At 38.1% G+C, this 23909-nt stretch overlaps 1 protein-coding gene across 1 annotated transcript in view; it reads left to right on the plus strand.

Annotated features, from left to right (window-relative positions):
• Positions 1-1250: 1250 nt before the first annotated feature.
• SNW1 (SNW domain containing 1) overlaps positions 1251-23909 on the plus strand; it is a 32399-nt gene continuing 9740 nt past the window's right edge. Inside the window, exons 1-8 of the mRNA XM_037503768.1 lie at positions 1251-1334; positions 6610-6763; positions 10624-10785; positions 19459-19554; positions 19646-19752; positions 20706-20810; positions 22146-22215; positions 23512-23577. Coding sequence (XP_037359665.1) covers positions 1321-1334; positions 6610-6763; positions 10624-10785; positions 19459-19554; positions 19646-19752; positions 20706-20810; positions 22146-22215; positions 23512-23577 — 774 coding nt within the window. The 5' untranslated portion in view covers positions 1251-1320. The remainder of the gene's footprint in view (positions 1335-6609; positions 6764-10623; positions 10786-19458; positions 19555-19645; positions 19753-20705; positions 20811-22145; positions 22216-23511; positions 23578-23909) is intronic.

The following is a 23909-nucleotide window of genomic DNA, read 5'->3' on the forward strand; positions in this document are numbered from 1 at the left end:
CCCTGTGGGTATCTCCCTGGCCTGCCAGGAATCGAACCCACACTGCAGAGGTTACAGACAGCTTGATGGCGCTGCGCTCAACTGCCTGCGCCACCAGGGAGGCCCAGCAGTGTATTTTGATCAGTCTGCCTGTTCTGTTCCCCACTCTGTTGCTGGTGAATCCTCTCATCGCCCCCCCCCACACACCTCTGGCCTGCACCCCAGCTTTTGTATAAATAGATAAATAAAAATAAACCTTACAAAAAACTTTTAAGATTTGGTAACAAGTGTGGGAAATTCTCTTGTCTTCCAGCTGCCTAAGACAAAGCCTCATAAGTAAGTTCCCTTAGTTATTAAAATTGCCAATATGGAGTGGTCTGCCTTTTTCTTCAGTCTCTCCACCCTCCATGTATGGGGGCTGGTTTCTGATTACACTTGGGATGGTGAAAGAGATCTAGTCTTTCCTGCAGTCACATAAACTATCAGAATCTATGAAATGTGACAAATGTTTGTTTCTACTCTTTAGCATGGACAATTTCAAACACACACTGAAGTAGGGAGAATAATATAATGAACATCTATCTGTTCCCCATTATCCAGCTTCAACAGTGATCAGAATAAATGACTATTGTCCTTTTATCTACACTCCGCCATCTTCACCCCAATATTTGCAGCGGATTTCATTTATCCTATTGTTTCATCAAAGATCATGTTTAATCCATATTCTATATGATTCTATATGTACCTAAAACACATGCATGCATACACACACAACTATATACATAAAAACAGATATGTAATACATGAAAGAAGTGTGCTAAAGGTAATACACTAAGGTTCATACGATACCTCTCTCAGGAAAATATTTGGGGGCTGCAGTGTAGGAGAAGATTGCGTTTAAAGAAATGTTTAGTGCGGATGTTTTCAGGTCGCGTGCATCAGTCACACGATTTCCTATTGTTTTAAAAACTCAGTCACCCTTTTACCTAACATCTTTGTCCTGAAAAAACTCTTGTATGTGGGACTCCCTACAAGGAGACATGAGACTGAGTGAGGAATAAAATTAAGCGGATTAAAAGACATCCCAACTTCGCTGCTGTGCGTACGATAGCGTGGTGTAAGGGCGATGCATTCGCTTTTCCGAACAGAAGCACTTAATGCCATTATCACCGCTTGGTCTGCAGGGAAAAAGAACTGTACTCTTGCTCAAAGAACTACAAATCCCAGAAGGCCCTTGGGCTGGGGCGCTTGCGCACTACGCGCTCCGTCCTTTCGCCTCGCCGTCGCGGGGAAAGACCCGCCCCGAGGTACTGCCGGTCGCGCTGGAAGAAGCGGAAGAAGATGGCGCTCACCAGGTGGGTTGTTGATTCGGGTCCTCGATACGGAAGGGTTTAGCTGGACCCACCTTTTTTATCTCTGTGCCTCCACTATCCAGGGGTTGACCCGGCCGGGGGCACGGAGCTCGGGCCGAGGCCGCGGCTGAGCTTTCCCGCCAGCCGCGGGGTGACTAGGCCTCGCCGGAGCTGGGACCTTTCCTGAGCGTCTCCCCGGGTTGAGTTCACCCCTTCCCTGGGGCCAAAAGTAGCAGCGTGGCGAGTACTTCTCTGGCCGAGGAGTCGCACGTGTTTTGCGCTGAGGCGCTCGAAGGAGTGGCCAGCGCAGCCCCGGGCCCGCGGCGCGGATGGGCCCCGGGGGTGCGGAGGCCGGGGTCTCTTGGGGTGCAGCGGCGCGCCCGGGGGGGCGAGTGGGGGGTTGTCTGCGGAGGCCCCTTTGCTGTCTCTGTCCCGAAACAAGGCGTGGGGGAGAGGGTCTGAGCCGAGGCTTCAGCGTAGCCGCGGTAGTGGCCGCTGTCTACGAGTGGGCGCCGCTGGCCCGCACTTTAACTCGGGACCTTAGAATTTCTTCCGTGGATTGAAAAGTACTTGAGATTTGTGCTGTTTCCGGTTGCCTTAGCAACCGCATGTAAAGTGGTCGCCGCTTTTAAGAAAAAGATGCTCAAGTGGGAGATTCCCAAGAGTTACATAACTCCTCGCCTGCAGGCTTGCTACCCCATCTAAGTGCAAAAACTTGAGATGTGAACGCAACAGGAAAAGTGGAGTGTTCAGGAGGATTGTAAAGGAAGTAATAATTTTAGGACATCAGTTTGGCGTTCCCGATATACACATGATTCTCTTCACATGTATTTTACTGGTTGAGGGTGGTTATGAATCCTAAATACATCTGACTCAGAAAATGCCTCTTGGGAATTATGTTTGGGTACCTACTGTAGCCTAGGGCTTGTGTATATGCAGAAGAAAGTCTGGCCGTCTTTGCGGAAGGGAAGATGGGGGTACGAGGCCTTACAGATGTGAAACAACTGCACAGAATGTTTATTTGTTGGGTTTTTTTTTTCTTAAACTTTCTTTTTAAGATTTCTTTATTTATGCATACATGAGCTGGGGTACAGGCCAGAGATGCGGGGGGTGAGAGGATTCACCAGAGACAGAGTGGGGAACAGAACAGGCAGGCAGACTGAAATACACTGCTGAGGGGAGAGGCTGCGGATTGCCTCATAGGTTGCATCTTAACCCCTGCGCCACCAGGGAGGCCCCAGAATGCTTGTTTGTATAGTACTAATCTTAAGTGCAAAAGTGAGAGCTGGGATAAGCTGAATGGACTGCAGAGTTTCCTGGAGTGAATATTTCTGGGAGCAAACATTTAAATGCCCCACTAGGTGGGAGTCACTGGACATAGACTTGTAGTAATGAGACAAGTTTTGTGGAAAAGGTGAAATTTGAAAATGACAGGAAAAATAGGAAATGTGTGCTTAAAATTTCAATGGCAGAGTTAAGTGACTAGTCTTGGGGACTACGTAGTTTTCTGATTTTGTTGAGTTCTAGCTGATTTGATATTTAAACAGTCTCAAGTTTCTGCTAGAAACTTGAGACTATCTCCAAGTTAAGCCAGGATTTCTTAACAGCAGTTCCTTGACATACTGTTGTGTTAACAGTCTTGGTGTCACCAGTGATTTGTTAAGTCATACTAATTTCATTTTGTAAATTCAAGTGTATTTAGGTTATGTATGTAATATCACTTGCATTTAATATGCTTTTTTTAGTAAAGGTGAAAGGGTAGACTAAGAAGTCTCAACAATGGCACTTCTGGCATTTTAGGCTGCGTAATTAATTCTTGTATGGATCTGTCCTGTGCACAGTAAGATGTTTAGCAACAACTTTGGCCTCTACCCACCAAATACTAGTAGCATCTCCACCCCATATCTACCTGCTAAGCCCAAGTCCTGACAATCAAAATGTCTCCAGACATTGTATCTACATGTAGATTTTTGTCCACAGTTGAGAAACCCTGAGGTAGACTTACTACTTGCATCTATATCCTACTGTGTACCCCCTCCCAACACTCTCTCCCCATAAGATTGCTTCTTTGTGAGAATGTCATCCTTTAGAGAGAACAGCAAAGTTTTAAGACCCTCTTCCGGTGTGTTCTGACCATAATCCAGTACCTGTTTACTGGATGTCCAAACTCATTCCTTTGGCAGGCTGTTTGAGTAAACTAGTTATCCCACAGTAGGAAAAGAAATGAAACATAAGTAAATATTGTGGCTTCTTTGTAACTATCTTTGTAGCCCTCCTGTGTATTAGATATATCTGAAAATAACTACTGTAGAAGCTCAAAACTTTTGACTCAATTCATTCATCCATTCAGTGAGTAAATATTTTCCGAAGAACTATCATATGCTGGTTTTCCATTATTGAATCAGTCAGGTGAACTCCTTATCCTCAGTTTACATTCTAGGAGACACAAACTATACATGAGTAAACAAAACAATAATGCAATTTCAGGTAGTAAGAACTAGGTAGGACAAAGGGACAGAGAATGACATAAGTGTAGGTACAAGCTGTTTTGGACAAGATGGTCAGAAGCAGCTCCAGGAAGGTATAATTGAGCAGACATGAATGCTAACAAGCAAGCACTAAGAGGTCTAGGGAAGAGTTCTGTAAAAGCATCAATTTAAAAAGAAATAGACTATTTTGTGACAGACAGAATAGCAAATGTAAAGATCCTGAAATGACTTGTTTAAAGAAAGGCAAGAAGACTAGTAGCCTAAAGATGATGAGTGCAAAGAGTGGAGTGAGTTTATCCTGCAAACTCTAAAGTAGCCCCTTCCAAGCTAGACAATGGAATTAAAGAACCAGAAGGTGTGATTCCTACCCGCAAATTGTTCACAGTCTAGTGCGAGAGTAATGGTAAAGGAATAGATGATTTTGATAGGGTAAGATAGATGCTGTAGTAGTGGTACAAAGAGGGTCTTGGAGCGTAGAAGGGGGACAGCTAATCCAAACTTGGGGAGTATCTGAAACAGTTACAGATAATCACATATGTATGAAACATATGTTGAATAGTATCTAGACACTGCCAAGTTCATGGATTTTCTCAGTGATTGGGAAGGTAGTCTTTTGATTGTCCTTAGAGGTGAAAAAACTGGGTTCAGAAGAGAGGTAAGTTGCTTATCCAGGTTAGTAACTGGCATAAGTAAGATTTGAACCATCATATTAACTAATACACACACTTTTAAACCATCATATTAATACACACACACACACCCAGCTGAATTGGATTCCTCTGATGTGTGCTATTATAGCACTCTATACACTTTTCCTTCATCACTTAATGTAATTTTTAATTACAGATTTATGTGATTACAGATCTTCCTTGACTTATGGTGGAGTTATGTCCAGATAAACTCATTTCAAGTTGAAAGTGCATTTAGTACACTTAATCTACTGAACATTATGACTTAGCCTAAACTACCTGAAAGGCACTCAAAACACCTAAATTAGCTCACAGATAGGCAAAATCATCTAACACAAAGCCAGTTTTATAATAAGGTGTTCAATGTCTTACATAGTTTATTGAGTACTAAAAGTGAAAAAGGTCTGTAGAGAGGCAGTTGTCTACCCTCATGATCTGTGGCTGATTGGGATCTGGGGCTTGCTGCCACTGCCCAACAGCACTGGAGCATTGTACATGGGAAAAAAAGATCAAAATTCAAAATTTGAATTAGGTTATCTACTGAATGCATAATGCTTTTGTGTACTGTTGTTAAATTTGAAAAATCATAAATTGTAAGTCAAACTATCATTAAGTCAGAAGCCACCTGTATATGATTCTTTCTGTCCCCTGTAAGGTTATATAAGCTGTCTTTTTCAGCACCCAAGTAATCAATAAAAGCATTTTTTTCTTGGGTGTAATTGACATGATCAATAAATTTTTTTAGAGATTTATTTATTTATGCATGCAAGAACTGGGGTGTAGGCCAGAGGTGCAGGGATGGGAGGGCAGTTGGTAAGAGGAGTCACCAGAGACAGAGCAGGAAGCAAAACAGGCAGATCTGCTGAAATATACTGCTTGATGGGGGCAGCAAGCAACACAGGGGAGGTCTGCTGTGCCATGTAGGCTAGCTCTCTGGCCAGGGATCAAACTCATGCAGCAGTGGCTGGCAATAGCTTGATAGCGCTGAGACTTAACCCCTGCGCCACCAGGGAGGCCCTCAATAAATATTTTTGAGTAAGTACTGCTGCCTGTTCAAATATGCTTACTAACCAAAAATCACAAAGGAATCTTAATTTTTGCATTAAACATTATTAGTCTACTGGAATTGTTTCGTGGTGCTTTGGGGTATCACTATAACATCATACTTAAAAGTTACTAAGAACAGTTTAGTAGAAAGGCTGCTTTGATTAAAGGACAAATTACAACTGCAGGGTTTCTGCTTTGAATCTTTGACCTCTTAAGTTTTAAATTGCTTCTAAACTAGATACCCTAGGAAAGGTACTTAAATATGCAACTGTTTCTTTTAACTTCATTTCTAATTCTTGTTCTTTTGTCTTGATACTAAAATGGTTAAAAGTAAGAAGCATAAGAGTAAAATAATTTAAAATATGCATATAAAAATAGCAGGAACACTAAGAAAATCATATACTGGATAGTTGGGTAATTGAGATGTTTACTTGCTTGTTACAAGAAAAAAATGTAAAAGCATAAAAACTCAATAATTTGTCTATTGTGGAAAATATCTGTTAATTTTTTATTCTGGACACTATTCACCTGCCAGTCAGATGTGTTTACTAAATATCTGAGTGCTTCTTTCTTTTTCTTTTTTTTTTTAGTTTTTGTTTGTTTGTTTGTTTGTTTGTTTGTTTTTATACAAGCACTGGGTACAGTCAGAAGCACGGGAGGGTGAGAGAAATCACCAGAGCCAGAGCAGGGAACAGAACAGGCAGACTGACGAAGTACACTGCTGAGGGGAGAAGCAGGCAGCAGGAGAGGTCTGCGCACCATGTGGGACCCTTGCCTGGTGGCCGGGGACCGAACCAGCATTGCAGAGGCTGCGGGCAGCTTCGCAGCCCAGCGCTCAACTGCTACGCTACCGGGTAGACCCTGAGTGCTTATTTCTTGCCACACAAAATAAAATGACTGCTATTGAATACTGTCATAAATCATTGAAAAGTTTCCTCTTTTGCTCAAAGGAGAAAGTATTATAGGAAAATAGTCTCTCTTGCACAAATTGCAATAATCAAATTAACTGTAAGAATTGTTTTTAATTTTGACTTTTATAATCTTTGCCTATAGCTTTTTACCTGCACCTACTCAGCTGTCTCAGGACCAGCTTGAGGCTGAAGAAAAGGCAAGATCCCAGAGATCACGACAGACCTCCCTGGTCTCCTCCCGAAGAGAACCTCCCCCATACGGTTACCGGAAAGGCTGGATACCTCGATTATTAGAGGTAAATATGCATCTTCAGTTTGAAATTATTAAATTATGCTGAAATTTATTATAGTACTCTTGTAAATTTAAGCCCTACAAGTCTGTGTGAGTGTCTTTATGATAGAAATTCTGTTGTGTGCTCTTAGGCATGTAGTCCCCTCAGAAGGTTGATGTACCAGTTTATCATTTTATGTCAGACTATTGATACATGTACAAAAAGAAACAAACATACCCTTTCTAAATCCAGGGATGATAGCATAGGGAAAATAATAGGGAAGGGAGAGGAAAAATGAAAGAACAATTTCATGTTCAGGTGCCTTTCCCTTCTTCCTCCCTACACATGTAGCACAATACCCTTAACCTGGAAGAGTCTCCCTTTCTCCAGGAAAAACTCCAGTGGCTTCTCCTTTTCTGGCATCTTTCCTATTAGAGACAGTGGAAAGAACACTGACCGAGGAGTTGAAATTAATTAATTAATTAACTCTTTTTACGTCTGTGACCCTGGGCAAATCTTAACTTCTCTTCATCTGTTTTCTTGTCTTCAATTTGAGAATGTTAATATATGCCTGATATATAGATTAGATAAAATTTGGGGACAGAATTTAATGGTTGATTTGTAGGCAGTGAAGGAAAAGAAAGAATCTGGATTTTTTTTTTTTGATTTTTTTTTTTTTTTTGCCTCTGGTTATTTCCTAAATGATAGACTGCTATGTCAGTGCCTATCCTCCTAATTACAATCCTCTACATCAGTTCAATGCATGTGCCTTTCCCTGATTCCATGGAAGACTTCCCATGCTTGACCACTTTTTTTTAATCATGGGAGAAAAACAGACATTTGAGAATTATTTTGCCCCTCCCCAAGACATCCTTTTATTTTAATCAAGCAGCTTCTTGTCTCTCTCCCCATACTCATTCTGATTCCTGCAAATTTACCTCTTCCACATCCCAAGAAATGGCCTGTCCTATGAAGAATCTTTAAGTGCCTATACCTTTCATTTTTGTATTCATTTTTTTTTTCATTTTATCACTTACATAATTATATTCTGTCCTTTTATGGTTATGATTTTCACTTGCAAATGTGAAAGGTTTGTGCCCTTCACTTTTTTCATATGCCACCAAGTGATGGTCATAGAACTAAGTATTCATTGAATTGAAACTTATTGATTAGTACCCTCCAAGAAGCCATCTGTGTTTTCAGCCTCTTCTATGTTTGTCATTTTCCCTACCTTCCAGAACTCTTTGGAGACCCTAAAAGATGAACACCCAGCTAAATCTTGTCTTCTAATATAGTCCCTGTTTTTGTCTTTTCCTCATTTACCCTCTGGTCCATATTATTTCTAAAGCATGAAGGCCAGTTTTACTATAGTTATTAAGGGAATTTTGTTGTTACTTTTGTTTTTACTAATAATTCAATTTTTGAGAAGCAGAACAAAATAAAAAACCAGAGAGACTGTAATGGCTTCTTATGTGGGGCAAACAGATAGTGACTAGTATAGAGGAGTTAAGTGTCTCTCCTGATAATAGATGTTCTCCGTCTGACCTCAGTAATTGCAGAGTGGGTGAGGCAAACATGATTTTACATACAGCAGAAATCTCATCCTTTCTTCTGTTTCAGCATTATAACATTCAAGTACTGTTAGCTTTTTCAAGTCATACTTGACTGTCAGAGGTTTCATAGATCCTGGGAGAACAGAACAGTTTATTTGAAAATCAAACCAAAATAGCCAGCTGATCTAGAGATACATTGACTACTTCTTAAGGGGAGTGAATGTTCTGCAGAAGGGAGCATTTTGTTCTGGTTTTCCAAGTAAGAGCTGTGATTTTCTGGCAAACTTAATGACCGTTTAATGCCACACCTGCAGTTCTGAAATGCTTGTTATAGCTGAGAAACTCTCACAAGTGTGAGGATGTGTCAGATTGATGGCTTGGATACAGGTAGCACCTTTCTTGGGAATGCTTTAACTTTTTCTACCATATTTACAAGAAATTGACTCCTTCAGCTTTATTTGTTTTTAATTTTCTCAAACCTTTCCTTAGCAAATACGCGTATTATATCTAGGAAAACACATAGATCCAGGATGTAATGGAATATTTCTTGAAGGAGGCAGTCTTATGAATGTGGTTATTTTCATAGATTATTTTCCTATTAAACCCTCTCTAGATGATTAATTTTAATTGTTCCCTATCCTCTGTTAATCATTTTGATTGGTATGTTTTGAACTAAAAGAAAGGTACTTCAATTAATAGAAAATAGGAAATTTTTTGTAGTCAAAAGATCTGGGTTCAAGTCCTGTGTATATGCTAGCCTTGAGTGAGACCTTGGGGAAATGACTTCACTTTTCTAAACTTGAGTTTTTTCCAAATGAAGACAAAGTGTTGCAGAAATATAAGGATTAAATGAGATAGTATGGTGTGAATTATATTCTGTGAATTATGATAAGGCGCTAAGCAAATATTGCTAAATTTTAACAAAATTATTTTTAAATTATATTTAATATTCATATATTTATTTGATCTAATTTTTTGGTGGTGTTACCAACTTGTTCTACTTTAAAAGTCATAATTCTCTCTTCTGAATAATAAGATACAATCACATTACTGCTTTACTCATGGTAAATGAGTGGGAACTCTATTTGTTCTTGAAACACTGATGTTACTAAAATCGGCTTCCAAGGAAAATTCTCTACTTTTTGGCCCTAACTATCCTTTGACCTCTTCCTCAGTAAGAAAATTATGTATGCTAAACTGGTCCAACCACTGTGGGGAGCTGTGTGGAGATTTCTTGATCTACTAAACATAGAGCTTCCATATAATCCAGCAATTCCACTCCTAGGTATTTACCCAAAGGACACAGAAACATCAATTCCAAAGAGCACCTACACCCCTATGTTTATAGCAGCACTATTTACAATAGCTAAGCTTTGGAAACAACCCAAATGCCCAAAAATAGATGACTGGATCAAGAAGATGTGGTACATATACACCATGGAATATAACTCAGCATTCAAAAAAGATAAACACATGCAATTTGCAGCAATATGGATGGAGCTGGAAGGGATCATGCGCAGCAAAATAAGCCAGAAAGAAAAAGAAAAATACCAGATGGTCTCACTCATAGCAGGAATCTAGAAAACTTAAATAAGGGACCAGGAAAAAGAACATAAGAAAGAAAATATCAAAATCAACAAACAACTATGAACCAGAGACACTCTATGGGGGGTGAGGGGCGGGGAAAGGAGGGCTTGGGGTCAAAATAAGGGAGTTGTAATTGTATGGGGAATATAAAAATAAAATTTAAATTAAAAAAAAAAAAACACCAAAAAAGAAAATTATGTATGCTAAAACCAAAAATCTTTTCTTCATCCTAAACATTTCGCTGATTTCTTACCTGCCACATATATAAAATCAAGAATCTTTGCCATGGTCTAGAAGCCCTTTCATAATGTGATGTATATATTTACCCTTGTAAGCTTGTCACCTCTGTATCTGTCTGGGGTAAGCTATAGCCACTGGACTCTCCTTTCCCAAAGCATGCCAAACTCATTCTTGCAGCAGCACCTTGCTATTTGATCAGCCAAGAAAATGCTCCCGTCAGATCATCCAAGGACTGATTTCTCATCATTTAGTTTTTAGATCATTTCACCACTTTTTAAGGGCTATCCCTATCACTATTAGAAGTGGCCACTCTTCCCAGTTCTTTTATTACTTTCAAGGCATTTATTTCAGCTTGGTTGACTACAGTGTACAACCCACAGGATTAGGAACCTCTTATTTACTGCCATATCTCTAGTATAATTAGAGTTCAATAATTGTATATAAGAATGACCATATCTTGAATCTCAAATTATTATATCCTTTTTATATTTTTTCAATGTATAGGATTTTGGAGATGGAGGTGCTTTTCCAGAGATCCATGTGGCCCAGTATCCACTGGATATGGGACGAAAGAAAAAAATGTCAAATGCACTGGCCATTCAAGTTGATGCCGAAGGGAAAATCAAATATGATGCAATTGCTCGACAAGGACAGTCAAAAGACAAGGTATGTCCTCACTGATTTTCTTCCTAATTGTTAAATATTTTGTGAAGAAGTTCTTTAAAAACTATGTGGAAATGATAAATCTCTGACCAATTACTTTGTATGAAAAGCAGCATTATATTTAGGCTTACTGAAGATAAAATAGTTATTAAAATATATTTTTAGTAATACCTATTATAACTTCATATCAGCACTGACTTTCCTTGAAATCCCCCAAATTGATGATGATTTGTATATATTCTTAGAATTTTTACTTATTTGCTTTGTATTTTAAAAATGATTTTATAGTACTAATATTTTGTAAATGCTAGCAAATTGTTTGAAATCTACAATCCTAGCACCCTAAACAAAAATTAAAATTTAATTGTGTCTGTAGTTTCTTATGATTTCCTCCATGTACTTAAAAAATACCTACATATATACTTATTTTAATAGTTCATTTGAATATAATAAATTACAAAGATTTCTTTGCTTTAAGTATAAAACTGGCACTTGCTATACAGATTTAGGATGACCCTGCTCACAAAGTAATCCAAAAACCAAAAATTAAATTTACTTTAAATAATCTTATCACACAGCAGCTACATTCAGAGCCAATGAACTGTTTTTAATAAGATATAGGCTACTGCACAGATACTTCAAAGACCTAGGATACTGCAAATTTCATTTTCCTTCAAGATCTTTTTAGAATTGAAAATATTCGCGAGCCTTCAGTAGCTCTCTCCCTTAAATATTTTCATTTTATTGTCTTTAAAGCACCATTGAAAACTCATCCTTTGTTCCTGCATCATGGCTGCTGAGTTTTGGGGAAAACAATTAAGCATTCTTGCAACTTTGTATCTCAGGTTTCAACTGGGCTTCCTTGCTCTTCCTCAAAGCTTTGACTCTTAATCCTCTCCATTCCGTCTCAGTTTATTAGGTGACTTCCCCTGGAAGAAATTGTTGGCTTGCTTTATCCAGAATTTGCCTTTTTTTTCCTTTGACTTTTCATTTTGTCTCTATAAGGTATCTCTTCTATTCAAACATGATCTTGCCATGTGTATTCAGGTGTGTCCTGCATCTCATTCCTTCCTCTCTCCTGATAATTTTCACCTCTCCTCTTCTACTGGCTCCTTCCTGTTAACACTTGAAGATGCTTCCTTTTATTATCCTTTGAAAGAAAAATTGCTCCCTGAATACCCCCAAGGCTCTGTCCAGCTACCACTGAAGAATTTCAACCTAATTTTCTTCAGTTTCCTTCAAGCTTCTTGCAAGATTTTTTTTCTGGTCTCTCTGCTTCCTCCCCTTCCATTTACTTTTCATTTCACTGCAGTGGCCTTACCTCGGCCAGTCAACTGAGATAGCTCTCTGGCAAAGATTTCTTAAGACTTTCTTCTTACAACATTCTCAAATATATAATTTATTCCCTTACCAAAATTGCCACTCATATGCTGATGATTGTAAAATCTGTATTTCCAGCCCAGTTTTGTCTCCTGGACTATAGGTCCTTATATCTGTCTTCCTGCCTGCAGAGGCAGATCTATCTAGATTTCCCCAAAGTGCTACTCTTAAATCTAATACTAAATGCGTAATTTTCCACTTAATATACCTTCTCTGTTCTCTAACTCGGTGAATAGAAATGATATCCTAATTGACTGTGCTACAAGCTAGGAGTTCTTTTTGTCCTTTGATTTTTTTTTTCCTGAATTACACAAATAATATACTCTCATGGTAAAAGATGCCAAAAGTACCTGAGTATATACAGTACTGCCTATTTCTCTCACTTTACTTTCCAAAGGTAACTATTGTTACTATGATAATACGTATCTTTCCACACTTTCATTGTGTATTTAGATATTGTTGTTCTTGTATTTTAGTCACACACATACACACACACACACAAACATAGACATCTCTTTTTTGTTTGTTTGAATGAAATTTCCTTTACTCATAAATAACTTCCTTTGACTTGCTTTTTATATTTAATGTGGTTTGAAGATTTTTGTTAGTACGTATAGGTGTACTTCATTTTTTTTAATAATCTATATGAAATTCTTTTAGGTATTGGTGGTTTCCAGTTTTTTAGCTTCACAGACAGTACTTTATTCAAGATAAATATACAAACATCTTTTTGCATGTGAGTGTATAAAATAATTATTTCTCGGGCCTCCCCGGTGACACAGTGGTTGAGCGCTGGGTTGCAAGGCTGCCCGCAGCCTCTGCAGCACCGGTTCGATCCCCGGCTGCTCCCCGGCCACCGGAGGAGGGTCCCACATGGCGCGCAGACCTCTCCTGCCGCCCGCTGCTCCCCTTAGCAGTGTCCTCTGTCTGTCTGCCTGTTCTGCTCCCTGCTCTGGCTCTGGTGAATTCTCTCACCCTCCCGCGCTTCTGACTGTACCCAGTGCTTGTATAATTAATTAATTAATTAATTAAAATCGCAATCTTTATTAAAAAAAATTTTTTTTTTCTCAAAGATTTATTTTTTTGAATGCATACAAGAACTGGGGTGTAGGCTAGAGGTGTGGGAGTGAGAGCACTAACCAGAGACAGTGGGGAGCTGAGCAGGCAGATCCACTGAAATATACTGCTCAGGGGAACAGCAGGCAAGACAGGAGAGGTCTGCTGTGCCATGCCGGTTAGCTCCCTGGCTAGGGACCAAACTCATGCCACAGCAGGAGGTGACAGCCTAATAGTGCTGAGACATTAACCCCTACACCACCAGGGAGGCCCCTAAAATAAATTATTTTAACAGTGGACTTACTGGGTCAAAGCACATTAAAATTCCAAATCACATAATGCCAGTAAGTTCTCTAAAAAAACCTTTGCCTAGCAGTCATGCCATTCTTTTTTTTTTTTTAGGATTTATTTATGTGTTCAAGAACTGGGGTACAGACCAGAGGTGTGGGGGTTGTGGGGGGGGGGTTAGAGGATTCACCAGAGACAGAGTGGAGAACAGAACAGGCAGACTGAATGAAATACATTGCTGAGGGGAGCAGCAGGTGAGTCAGGAGAGGTCTGCTGTGCCATGTGGGTAGCTCCCTGCCTGGCCGGGTATCAAACTTGTGCTGCAGTGACTACAAATAGCTTCATAGGTTGCGTCTTAACCCCTTGCGCCACCCGGGAGGCCCTCCATTCTTACGTGTTTCTCTCAGACCCTCCACATGTTTAGTTGCCATGGTTTCTCCTATTTCCTTAACATTTCTCAAGTGTGTTCTTTTCTCTGTTACTTAGTTCAGGCCCTCACGTCTTAATTAACTTAACTGCAGCACAGTAATGGATTGCAACACAATCCATTTCCTTCACATTTGTCTTGCATGCCTGAAAACACAACTTCATCCATGTTTGTCTGTATTTCTTTCTCTCTCCACTGTAGATACACAAACAGGTGTGTGCTTTTTTCCATGGCCTTTGTCATAAGAAAAAAACAACATCCTTATGACATAATTTAACCCCCTGCTTACCTTTCTAGCCTAGCCTCAACACTCATGATCAGAATAATGAAATTCAAAAATAAAAAATCCAGTTTTAGCCATTATATGAGTTTTCAATACAAAATAATTACTATTGTAGGTAGTTGTAAGAAGAAAAAACTTCAGGCATTTCGTGTAAATGTCTACCATAAGGAACTACTTGTACCTCCCTAGTATGGTGTGCTCTCTCTTACTTGGAAACTTCCCACTGCATGCCTTTCTGTGCCAGGGAACACCTTCTCACAATTATTTGACTAAATCCTATTGATTTCAAATCTCAACTTATTCTTTATTTTTCCAGGATACACTCTAATCTTCCCTAGCTAGATTGGGCGTCGTTCTTCCCCATTATCTGTGTTTAATCTGTAGTAGCAGTCATTACTTTTTGTTGTAATTATTCATTCACTAGCAGTCTATGTCATTTGACTATAATCTCTTTGAGGACAGAGATTTTAACTTTATTTGCCTGACAGCTTGAATCACAGGCATTCATCAGTGTTTGTTGGAGGAATAGCAGTTTTCATTGTTTAACTCTGGAACCAGTAAGGAGTTATCATCTACTCCTGCTGCAAAAGGAAAAATATGTGCCCTACTGCCCTTCTGTTGGCTCCAGCTGCCTTTGTTTTGGTGCATATTTCCTGTGGTGTAATGACTGTTTATTGGCATATGCTGTCTCCTCTCATTTTTTTTTTTTTTTTTAAAGGCAACCTTTTAGGACAATAATTTGTACTGGCAGGTATCTAATTTTGAGTGAAATAGTTTGAACCCATTTTGCAATTATTTTTCAAGATTAAAAGCCATGAATTTTGTAAAATTTCTAGGGAATGTCTGAAAATTTTTTCTTTTTTATTCAATATAATGATTTTATTTATACAAAATTAAATAGCTAAATAATTATTTTGTTTTAAAAATAGAGTAGAAACTGTTGAAACTGAACTATTTCTTTTTAGATTTCAGTATTCTAACCAAGTAAGGTCTTTAAAGTGAAAGTCTTACATGTTTGTCTACAATGTAGCCATTGGAACTGAACTCCAGAATGGTAGTTATAGAGATACCACTCTAGAGTTCATACTAATCCCAACCTTGTTACTTCCTTTTAGGATTTTGTAAAATCCTTTTACTGCTTTTACAAAAATACAGTCTTGAATCAAAAACAAACAAGCACGGTGAAGATTTTTTAAAAATTATAGCACACTCAGTGACTTGAAAAGAGAGACAGTGCTCTGGTGAATCCTCTCACCCCCTGCACCTCTGGCCTACACCCCCGTTCTTCTCTGCATAAATAAATGAGTAAATCTTTTTTAAAAAAAAAAGAAAGAAAGAGAGAAGAGAGACAGTGTTTCTGCTTGATGTGTTTTCTTACTAACTGGAATATACATTTGAATTCCTTGCACAAATTTAATACATAGGTACTTTAATATTTTTTAAGTGAATGGATTAAGGTGTGAAGGTTTTGAATGCATTTTATAATTCAGCATTAACTGAGTACTCATTAGGTCTTTGCACTTGGAGTTGGGGAGACACTTATTGATTGGAACTTGGAACATGCAGAGTTTTTTTAACATAATTGACTTAACCTGTTAATTGCCAGTAGTGCCTCCACTCCTCCCCCCACTGTCTTAACCAGAACCACTTCCCATTATTTACAAAGACCCCAGAGTGGAGTTAGAAGTGGCTGCAATACCCTGTTTTAAAACCTCTAATTTTCTTGTTTTAGAAGTAGGAATTGTCAATTGAGTATACAAAATAGGATTTAAGAAATTCAAAATATGCAAAGTACTTGACATAGTGTGAAAAGTCTGATTAGATTATTGAATTTGTACTCTAAAGATTTCGGATTTATTTCAGAGTGCTCTGGTATTCTTCAGAAACCAAGGAGTTCTCACTGAGATGTTATTAGTAAAAGAACAATAATGGAAAATGCTAGTTCTGAATTTGAGAAGTGAAGAACAAAACAAGATTTCCAGGGGTGATATTCTCAAGCAATCTAAGGCCATTGATCTCTCTGCATGTAGTGTAAATACCTTGTGTAAGACTTGCTGTCCACCGGGCCTCCCCAGTGGTGCAGGCGGTTGAGCGCTGCATTGTGAAGCTGTCTGCAGCCTCTGCTGCACAGGTTCGATCCTGGCCAACCAGGGAGTAACCCACATGGCGCAGCAGACCTCTCCTGCCTTGCCCACTGCTCCCCTCAGCAGTGTATTACGTCAGTCTGCCTGTTCTGTTCCCGGCTCTGTCTTTGGTGAATTCTCTCACCCTCCGGCACATCTGGCCTGTACCCTGGCTCTTGTATAAATAAATAAATCTAAAAAAAAACCAAAGACTTTCTACCAAGTTGTCATTCAGTTGTGACTTGAATGATAACTCTTAAAACAGCCGTATATTTACATTTCCTTCTGAAATAATTACATAGAAAATATTACCTAAAAGAATGTCTTCAACTCTCCCCTAAAAGAAAAAGTCCCACAACTTTTAACTGAACCCAAAATAAATTATTTGTACTTTGCTTGTATAATTTCACAAATTAGCTAAGCCTAAAGATCGTCTTTTCACCTCTTAAATGGTGAATATCTTGATAGGCTTATCCATTTAGTCCTGTCCTTTTCCAATTTTTCTGTAACAAAAAGATGTTTCACAGATGAATTATTGTTTCTTCCTTTTTCACAAAGCTCATATGTACTTGTGGTACCTTTGAGAGTATGGTGCATGTTTCTGTTAACCCTCTTCAGCCCTTTGCCTCCTGGTATACACTGAGTTTCTTCAGGCAATAAAAATGTAGGTTTTTATAGTTAATTACCATGGAGGGATCTTGCTCTTCAGATGTCCTTCACTCAGCTTTGTGAAAAGATGCTGGAATCTTATTGATGCTCATTTAAAGGGTTATTAACTTTGGAATAACTAAATAAGTAGCAGCAAATGGCTCTTGTAAGCTAAATTAGTATTGAAACTTTATGTTGAGCATATATGACTACCAGGGAGCCATTTACTTAGAATCCCTTCCCATAATGATTGCTGTGTAAAAGTAATTAACTCTTCATAGTCTTGATATTATTTTCTAGAGTATCATTATTTAATTTTAAATTCTTGTATAAATTTTTCCATTTGTAAAGGAAATAAGACTTTTGGAGTCGGTTATTAGCTGTGGGAGCTTAATGTACTGAGCCTCACTTTTCTCACTAAGTGGGCTTTAGAGTCCTTCCAAAATGAACATTCCGAGAGGATGGTGAGACTGCAGCCACTTATCAATAGTACATGTTTGTGGTAAATCATCTGTTGCTTTCTTACTTGATTCTTTTCTCTTCCCTGAGAAAAACAAGCTAGATATTTTAGTCTATATTTCATAACATAATATTTACTGAGAAATTATAGCTTTTTATAAAATATTCTGTAGGACCTGAAATACAGGTACCATTATTATGATACAGTACATCACTAAAATTCATTTATTCATTCATTTGTATAGAAAAATTCTACTGAATGCCTCTTGTGACCAGACATTGATATAGGCACTAGAGATACTTAAGTGAGTAAGAGATTCTTTGTCAGTAGTGTAGATATATTCATTGCGCATACCTCACAGGTTGCTGTGAAGGTTAACGGTAACACAAAATAAGTTCTTAATAAATGTTAGTTCTGTAATAATAGTTATTGTTATTATTCCTTTAATAGAGAGGTGGATAACAAATAAATAATATATAAAATTAATTTCATGCTGAGAGCAGTGCTTTGAAGATAATAAAGTGCTGTATCACTGAATGATTGTGTGAGGAGAGTTTGCAACTTAGTGAGGGTAGTCCAGGAAGGTCTAACCAACGCACGTGTCACCCACTTGAAGAATTGGAACTAGTTCTACAATGGCCCACTGTAAAGACCCAGAATTGGGGGATAACATGTTGTTTTAAAAAAGGAAGAAGAAAGACAAAAAAGAAAAATGGAAGAACCCATGTGACTGAAGTATAATAAATTAGGGAGTAAGAAAGACAGGGGAGCTTGAATCTGTAGCAAAACCAGATCGTATCTTTTAGGTCAAGTACTTACCACACTGTTTGAAGTAATAAATTAAGAACAGCATACATTTCTTTTAAACTGTTTTAAGGAATATCATATGGCACAAGGTAATTAGAGCACATCCTAGAATTATTTTTCAATACAACATCATTTCGATATTATCACTGATGAGAAAAGAACAATTCCTGCCGACATTTAACAAAATAATGTTACTTGAGGTCCTAGTTTCCTTATAAGTGATTTTGCTTTAAGCCAGTTTCCAAGAACCTATTGACAAATTAGTTAGTTATACAAGATTTTGACTTATCACAATAAATAGTTTTCTTCTGCAGAAAATTGTTTTGATATCTCAGGTGCCCAGGAATTTAGTTTCCTTTCATATTCATAAATTGTCCTTCCCTGTACGTGTGTCAAAGAAGTTCTCACTAAGTTATTTAATTTCTAGTTCCTCTTTTGCCTATAAAATCTGTTATGTAAGTTTTCATGAAACTATGAGCATAGAGGGACTTAAAAATAATACTTCTCTTTGTCAGGGCTTACCACAGCAGGTCCGTCAAATAAAAGCCATGCTGAGCCTAGTAGAAACCAGATAGCAGTCCTAAATTTGGAGAATGGGTGTAAAATAAGTTATGTATATAGAATATATTTCCTTTTCTTTCTTTTTTTTCAATAGAGGAAAGTATTCTGGTTTTTTGGCGAGACACAATCATTTTCTTAGTCAGAAGAGGTGAGAAAAGACAAACATTATAAGTAGGGTAAGGTCAGTGAAATATTCCAGACCCACTGAATTTAGAAATTATTTTGTAACCCAACTTATATTCTGATAAACTTGTGATTCAAGTTAATGGTTCTATAGTCAATTTATATCATCATTAATTTCAAGTCCTAGTGAGCTTCAAAAATAGGGATCACTGATGCATAAGCTTTTGTTGGCACAATTTATTTGGTTAATGACTTGATTATTTGGTTAATGATTTGATTCCAATATGAATCAAATAATTTAAATGCATGAGGCCAGAGGAAAATTATTAACTTATATAGCCAGGGCAACAATTTGTGTTTATATTTTAAGCTTCCCTGGTTTTAGAATCTAAAAGACAAAATCTGTGTCCTAAATTTATGAGTGTGCTGAGAGGACATGTTAACTTCTGAAATGACTTAATGAGGTTGCTTCTTTTCATTCTCTGCTTTTCTTAAGCCTTCTTGTGTTTGAATATTTTAGGTCATTTATAGCAAATACACTGACTTGGTTCCTAAGGAGGTCATGAATGCAGATGACCCAGACCTGCAAAGACCAGATGAAGAGGCCATTAAAGAGGTAACAGGAAATTGGTACATATAATTATTTCAGATGACTTTTTACATCTTCATTAACTTCCAAACCATCAATGTGATATTTCTTATTTCAGATAACAGAAAAGACAAGGGTAGCCTTAGAAAAATCTGTATCACAGAAGGTTGCTGCAGCCATGCCAGTTCGAGCAGCTGATAAACTGGCTCCTGCTCAGTATATCAGGTATGAATCATGCCTGAATGTTTTAGTGCCACATCAGACATGATTGGGGCTGGGGGACCTAGTACTATTTTTCACTCTCCTACTTAGTCACAAATGCAATTTTTTAAACAATGACTTTGAAGCCTATTGACTCTGTACAGACAATTGAAAGCAGAAATTTTTTTTAAGTATCCATTTTTAAAATAATAGCTCATGTTTTTAAAATATTTTTTTTTAGAAACTAAGAATTATTTATGACCTGTCATCCAAGCCATAATTATTATTTATAGTTTTCTGTTTATATATAATAAGTATTCTATTATATATAGTAGTTAATATCAGAAGCAATATTAATATATTGATAATTTTATGTAATACTGTCTTATAATGGTGATGTATATTAATGTATTAATATATAATTAATAATCATTAATGTCATTATATAGTAATAAGCATCCTTAGAAGTATTACAAGTTTTGAGGGGTTTCAGTGTGTTAAATCTTTTTGTGGAAGGATGATTCACAGATAAGTATTAAGGAAAAGTGCAGAGCTGGTAGGGCTGATACCATTATTCTTTCTCTGTTTCACAACCTATGATTAGTCAAAAACTAACTGTAAGTTGCCTGCTGAGAATATTATGGGGCATTATTTCTTCAAATGCAGACTTAAAAAATAGGTACCATTTTCTAGACCTCTTATCTGTGAAATTGAACATTGCCTTCCATGGTGGAAAATGGACAGGGATAGATTATTTGCACAGTAATGTGACTGTGGTTTACATTTTGCTTATAACTTAGTATTGCTGTTGGCTCTCTTATCTCCATGTTATCTGCTCTGCCTAAATATTTTACAGTTTTCTATTAGTACTTTGTGAAAGGAATTGACAATGTATTCCAGTTTAGGGTTGTAATAGAAGAAAAATATCTGTTAAAAGCATGAAGTGTTACAACTTTAGTTTCATCTGCATTCTTCAGATACACACCATCTCAACAAGGAGTGGCTTTCAATTCTGGAGCTAAACAGAGGGTTATTCGGATGGTAGAAATGCAGAAAGATCCAATGGAGCCACCAAGGTTCAAGTAAGTAGGTTTTTTCATGAGAATGAACCACTATTCTTTTTTTTTTTTTTTTTTTTTTTTAATATTTATTTATTTGTACAAGAGCCAGGGTACAGGCCAGATGTGCAGGAGGGTGAGAGGATTCACCAGAGACAGAGCGGGGAACAGAACAAGCAGGCTGACTGAAATACACTGCTGAGGAGAGCAGTGGGCGAGACAGGAGAGGTCTGCCGCACCATACAGGTTGCTGTGTGGCCGGCAGGAATTGAACCAGCACTACAGAGGCTGCGGACAGCTTCACAGTGCTGCGTTCAACTGCCTGTGCCACCAGGGAGGCCCTGAACCACTATTCTTTAAAAAGATATCAAAGAAGAAAAACATCCCAATTTGCCCATCAACAGGTGAATGATAATGAATTAGGAACTTCTACACATGAGCAGTAAAAAGGGATAAATTGGGGGCCTCCCCGGTGGCGCAGTGGTTGAGCAGTGGGTTGCGAAGCTGCCCGCAGCGTCTGCAGCGCCAGTTTGATCCCCAGCCGCCGGGCGAGGGTCGCACATGGCGCTCAGACCTCTCCTGCCGCCCGCTGCTCCCCTCAGCAGTGTACTTCATCATTCTACCTGCTCTGCTTTCTGCTCTGGCTCTGGTGAATTCTCTCACCCTCCCGTGCCTCTGACTGTACCCAGTGCTTGTATGTATAAATAAATAAATAAATAAATAAATAAATAAATAAATAAATAAATCTTTTAAAAAATAAAAAGGGATAAATTATTGTATACTCAGTAACATGAATAAATCTCAGAATAATTATGCTGAGTGAAAGAAGCCAGACAAAAACAAGTATCTACTGTATGATTCTGTTATATACAAAGCTCTAGAAAATGTATAGTGACAGGAAGTGGATCAAAGGTTGCCTGCAGGGAGGAAGGCAAGGACAGAGTGGCACTGAGAGGAACAGCGGGGATAGGCAAGCATGCTCAGACCTGCAGATGATGGGTATGTTCACTATCTTGATTGTGATGTAATTGCAAGTGAATTTACCTCAATAAAGTTGTTTTAAAAAAGTAATTCCACTCTAAAATGATAATGATATTGTGGAGATGAGGTGGGTAGTGATTATGACAAAGTTTGCCATGTTTTATTAATTCTTGAAGCTGAGTGATTGGTGTACGATAATATGGACATTCTGTATACACATTCTCTATTTTTGTGTGTGTTGTGTATATCTTTGTATATGTATATAAAGTTTTACTTAATAAAAATGAGACAGGGAGATTTGAAACATGTTAACTAAAGGAAATTATGTATGTGTATATATATATATATCAGTCACTTTCTGATTGGTTTGTTCTTCAGGATTAATAAGAAAATTCCCCGAGGACCACCTTCTCCTCCTGCACCTGTCATGCATTCTCCCAGCCGAAAGGTAATATCTGCTGTAGTCTAAAATCTTTATTTATATTCATGATTATTAATATGTAATCTCCTGCAGAATAAAGAGTAGGTGGCTGTACAGGTACATCTCATCACACTTACTGTTTTCTTCATTTGTTTTTGTTGTTGTTTTAAAGATTTATTTGTTTGTTTATATAAGTGCTGGGTACAGTCAGAAGCATGCTCAGAATTCTGAGCGAATTCACCAGAGCCAGAGCGGGGAGCAGAATAGGCAGGATGAAGTACACTGCTGAGGGGAGCAGCAGGCACAGCAGGAGAGGTCTGCGTGCCATGTGGGATCCTCGATGGCGGCCAGGGATCGAACTGGCGCTGCAGAGGCTGCAGGCATCTTTGCAGCCCAGCGCTCAACTGCTGCGCCACTGGGGAGGCCCTTCATTTGTTTTTGTTTTTTGTTTTTTTTTTAAATTGTGTGCTCTCTGCTGTCAGAACACTTCTTTTTTTTTCTTTTTTTTTTTTTTTTTATTTATTTATACAAGCACTGGGTACAGTCAGAAGTGCGGGAGGGTGAGAGGATTCACCAGAGCCAGAGCGGGGAACAGAACAGACAGACGGGCGAAATACACTGCTGAGGGGAGCAGCGGGCGGCAGGAGAGGTCTGCACGCCATGTGAGACCCTCACCCGGCGGCCAGGGATCAAAGCAGCACTGCAGACGCTGCGGGCAGCTTCGCAACCAAGCGCTCAACCGCTGCGCCACCCGGGAGGCCCTTCATTTGTTTTTGAAGATCAAGTAGGGACCCACTCAAAACTACAATGTGTAATTTCTGTGTGCTTATGAGAATGCATGTTAAATCTTAGCTATTGGTTTTATTATTGTTACCCTAGCCCCTGCTTTTAATGGAATGAGTAGAATCTGCTATTTGACATGAAGGATGTTATAACTACAGGAAGTACCTGGGGTGATTAGATATCTGATTAATAACCTTAGCATCTTTTTTTAGGTATGTTTTATTACCTAACTGGAGGAACAAGTTTTCAACTGACAAAAAAGCAACCTCACCTTAACTATGAAAAAATGCTAACCAACATTTGTAAATGTCAAAAATAATTTATAGATTTTTTTCATTTTTTTATAATAGTTATTACTAGAATTTATGAACGGGATCATAGTATGTAGTGCTACCAAGCAAATGAGGTTTTTGGTCTTTGACTAAATCCGTCCATATGTCAGTGTATATTGAGCTGTCTTTGAAGTGAAAAATGGCACTTGAGTTTTTAGCTAGATTACAAATCTAAAAATGAGTCTTCTTCTACTCTTTCTCAACTCAGATGACTGTGAAGGAGCAACAAGAATGGAAGATTCCTCCTTGCATTTCAAACTGGAAAAATGCAAAGGTAAATAAGTTTTCACAAAATCAGTATTAGAACCTACTGGAAAACACCCAAGGAGCTTTAGCCTTGATAACTTTTGTTGAAACCTAGCGTCTCACCTAATTGAATGTTTTCAAAAAGAAATAACCCAAATTATGTGACTTTATTTTAATGTAATAGAGATGTTAGTATGCTAAGCACATGAATACCATGTAGATTTTTTGAGAATTGTAGTTATCAGAAGTACACTGAAAAGGAATAGTTAGAATAATATAACGTATCAGTGAAAAATAGTATTCTTTGGAAAATACAAATTTATATCAAATTATTTCAGAATTAAATCCGTTTAAATGACC

Source organism: Talpa occidentalis, unplaced genomic scaffold (genome assembly GCF_014898055.3).
Source record: "Talpa occidentalis isolate TD23 unplaced genomic scaffold, MPIMG_talOcc4v2.1 talOcc4.11, whole genome shotgun sequence".
NCBI classification, from domain to species: domain Eukaryota; kingdom Metazoa; phylum Chordata; class Mammalia; order Eulipotyphla; family Talpidae; genus Talpa; species Talpa occidentalis.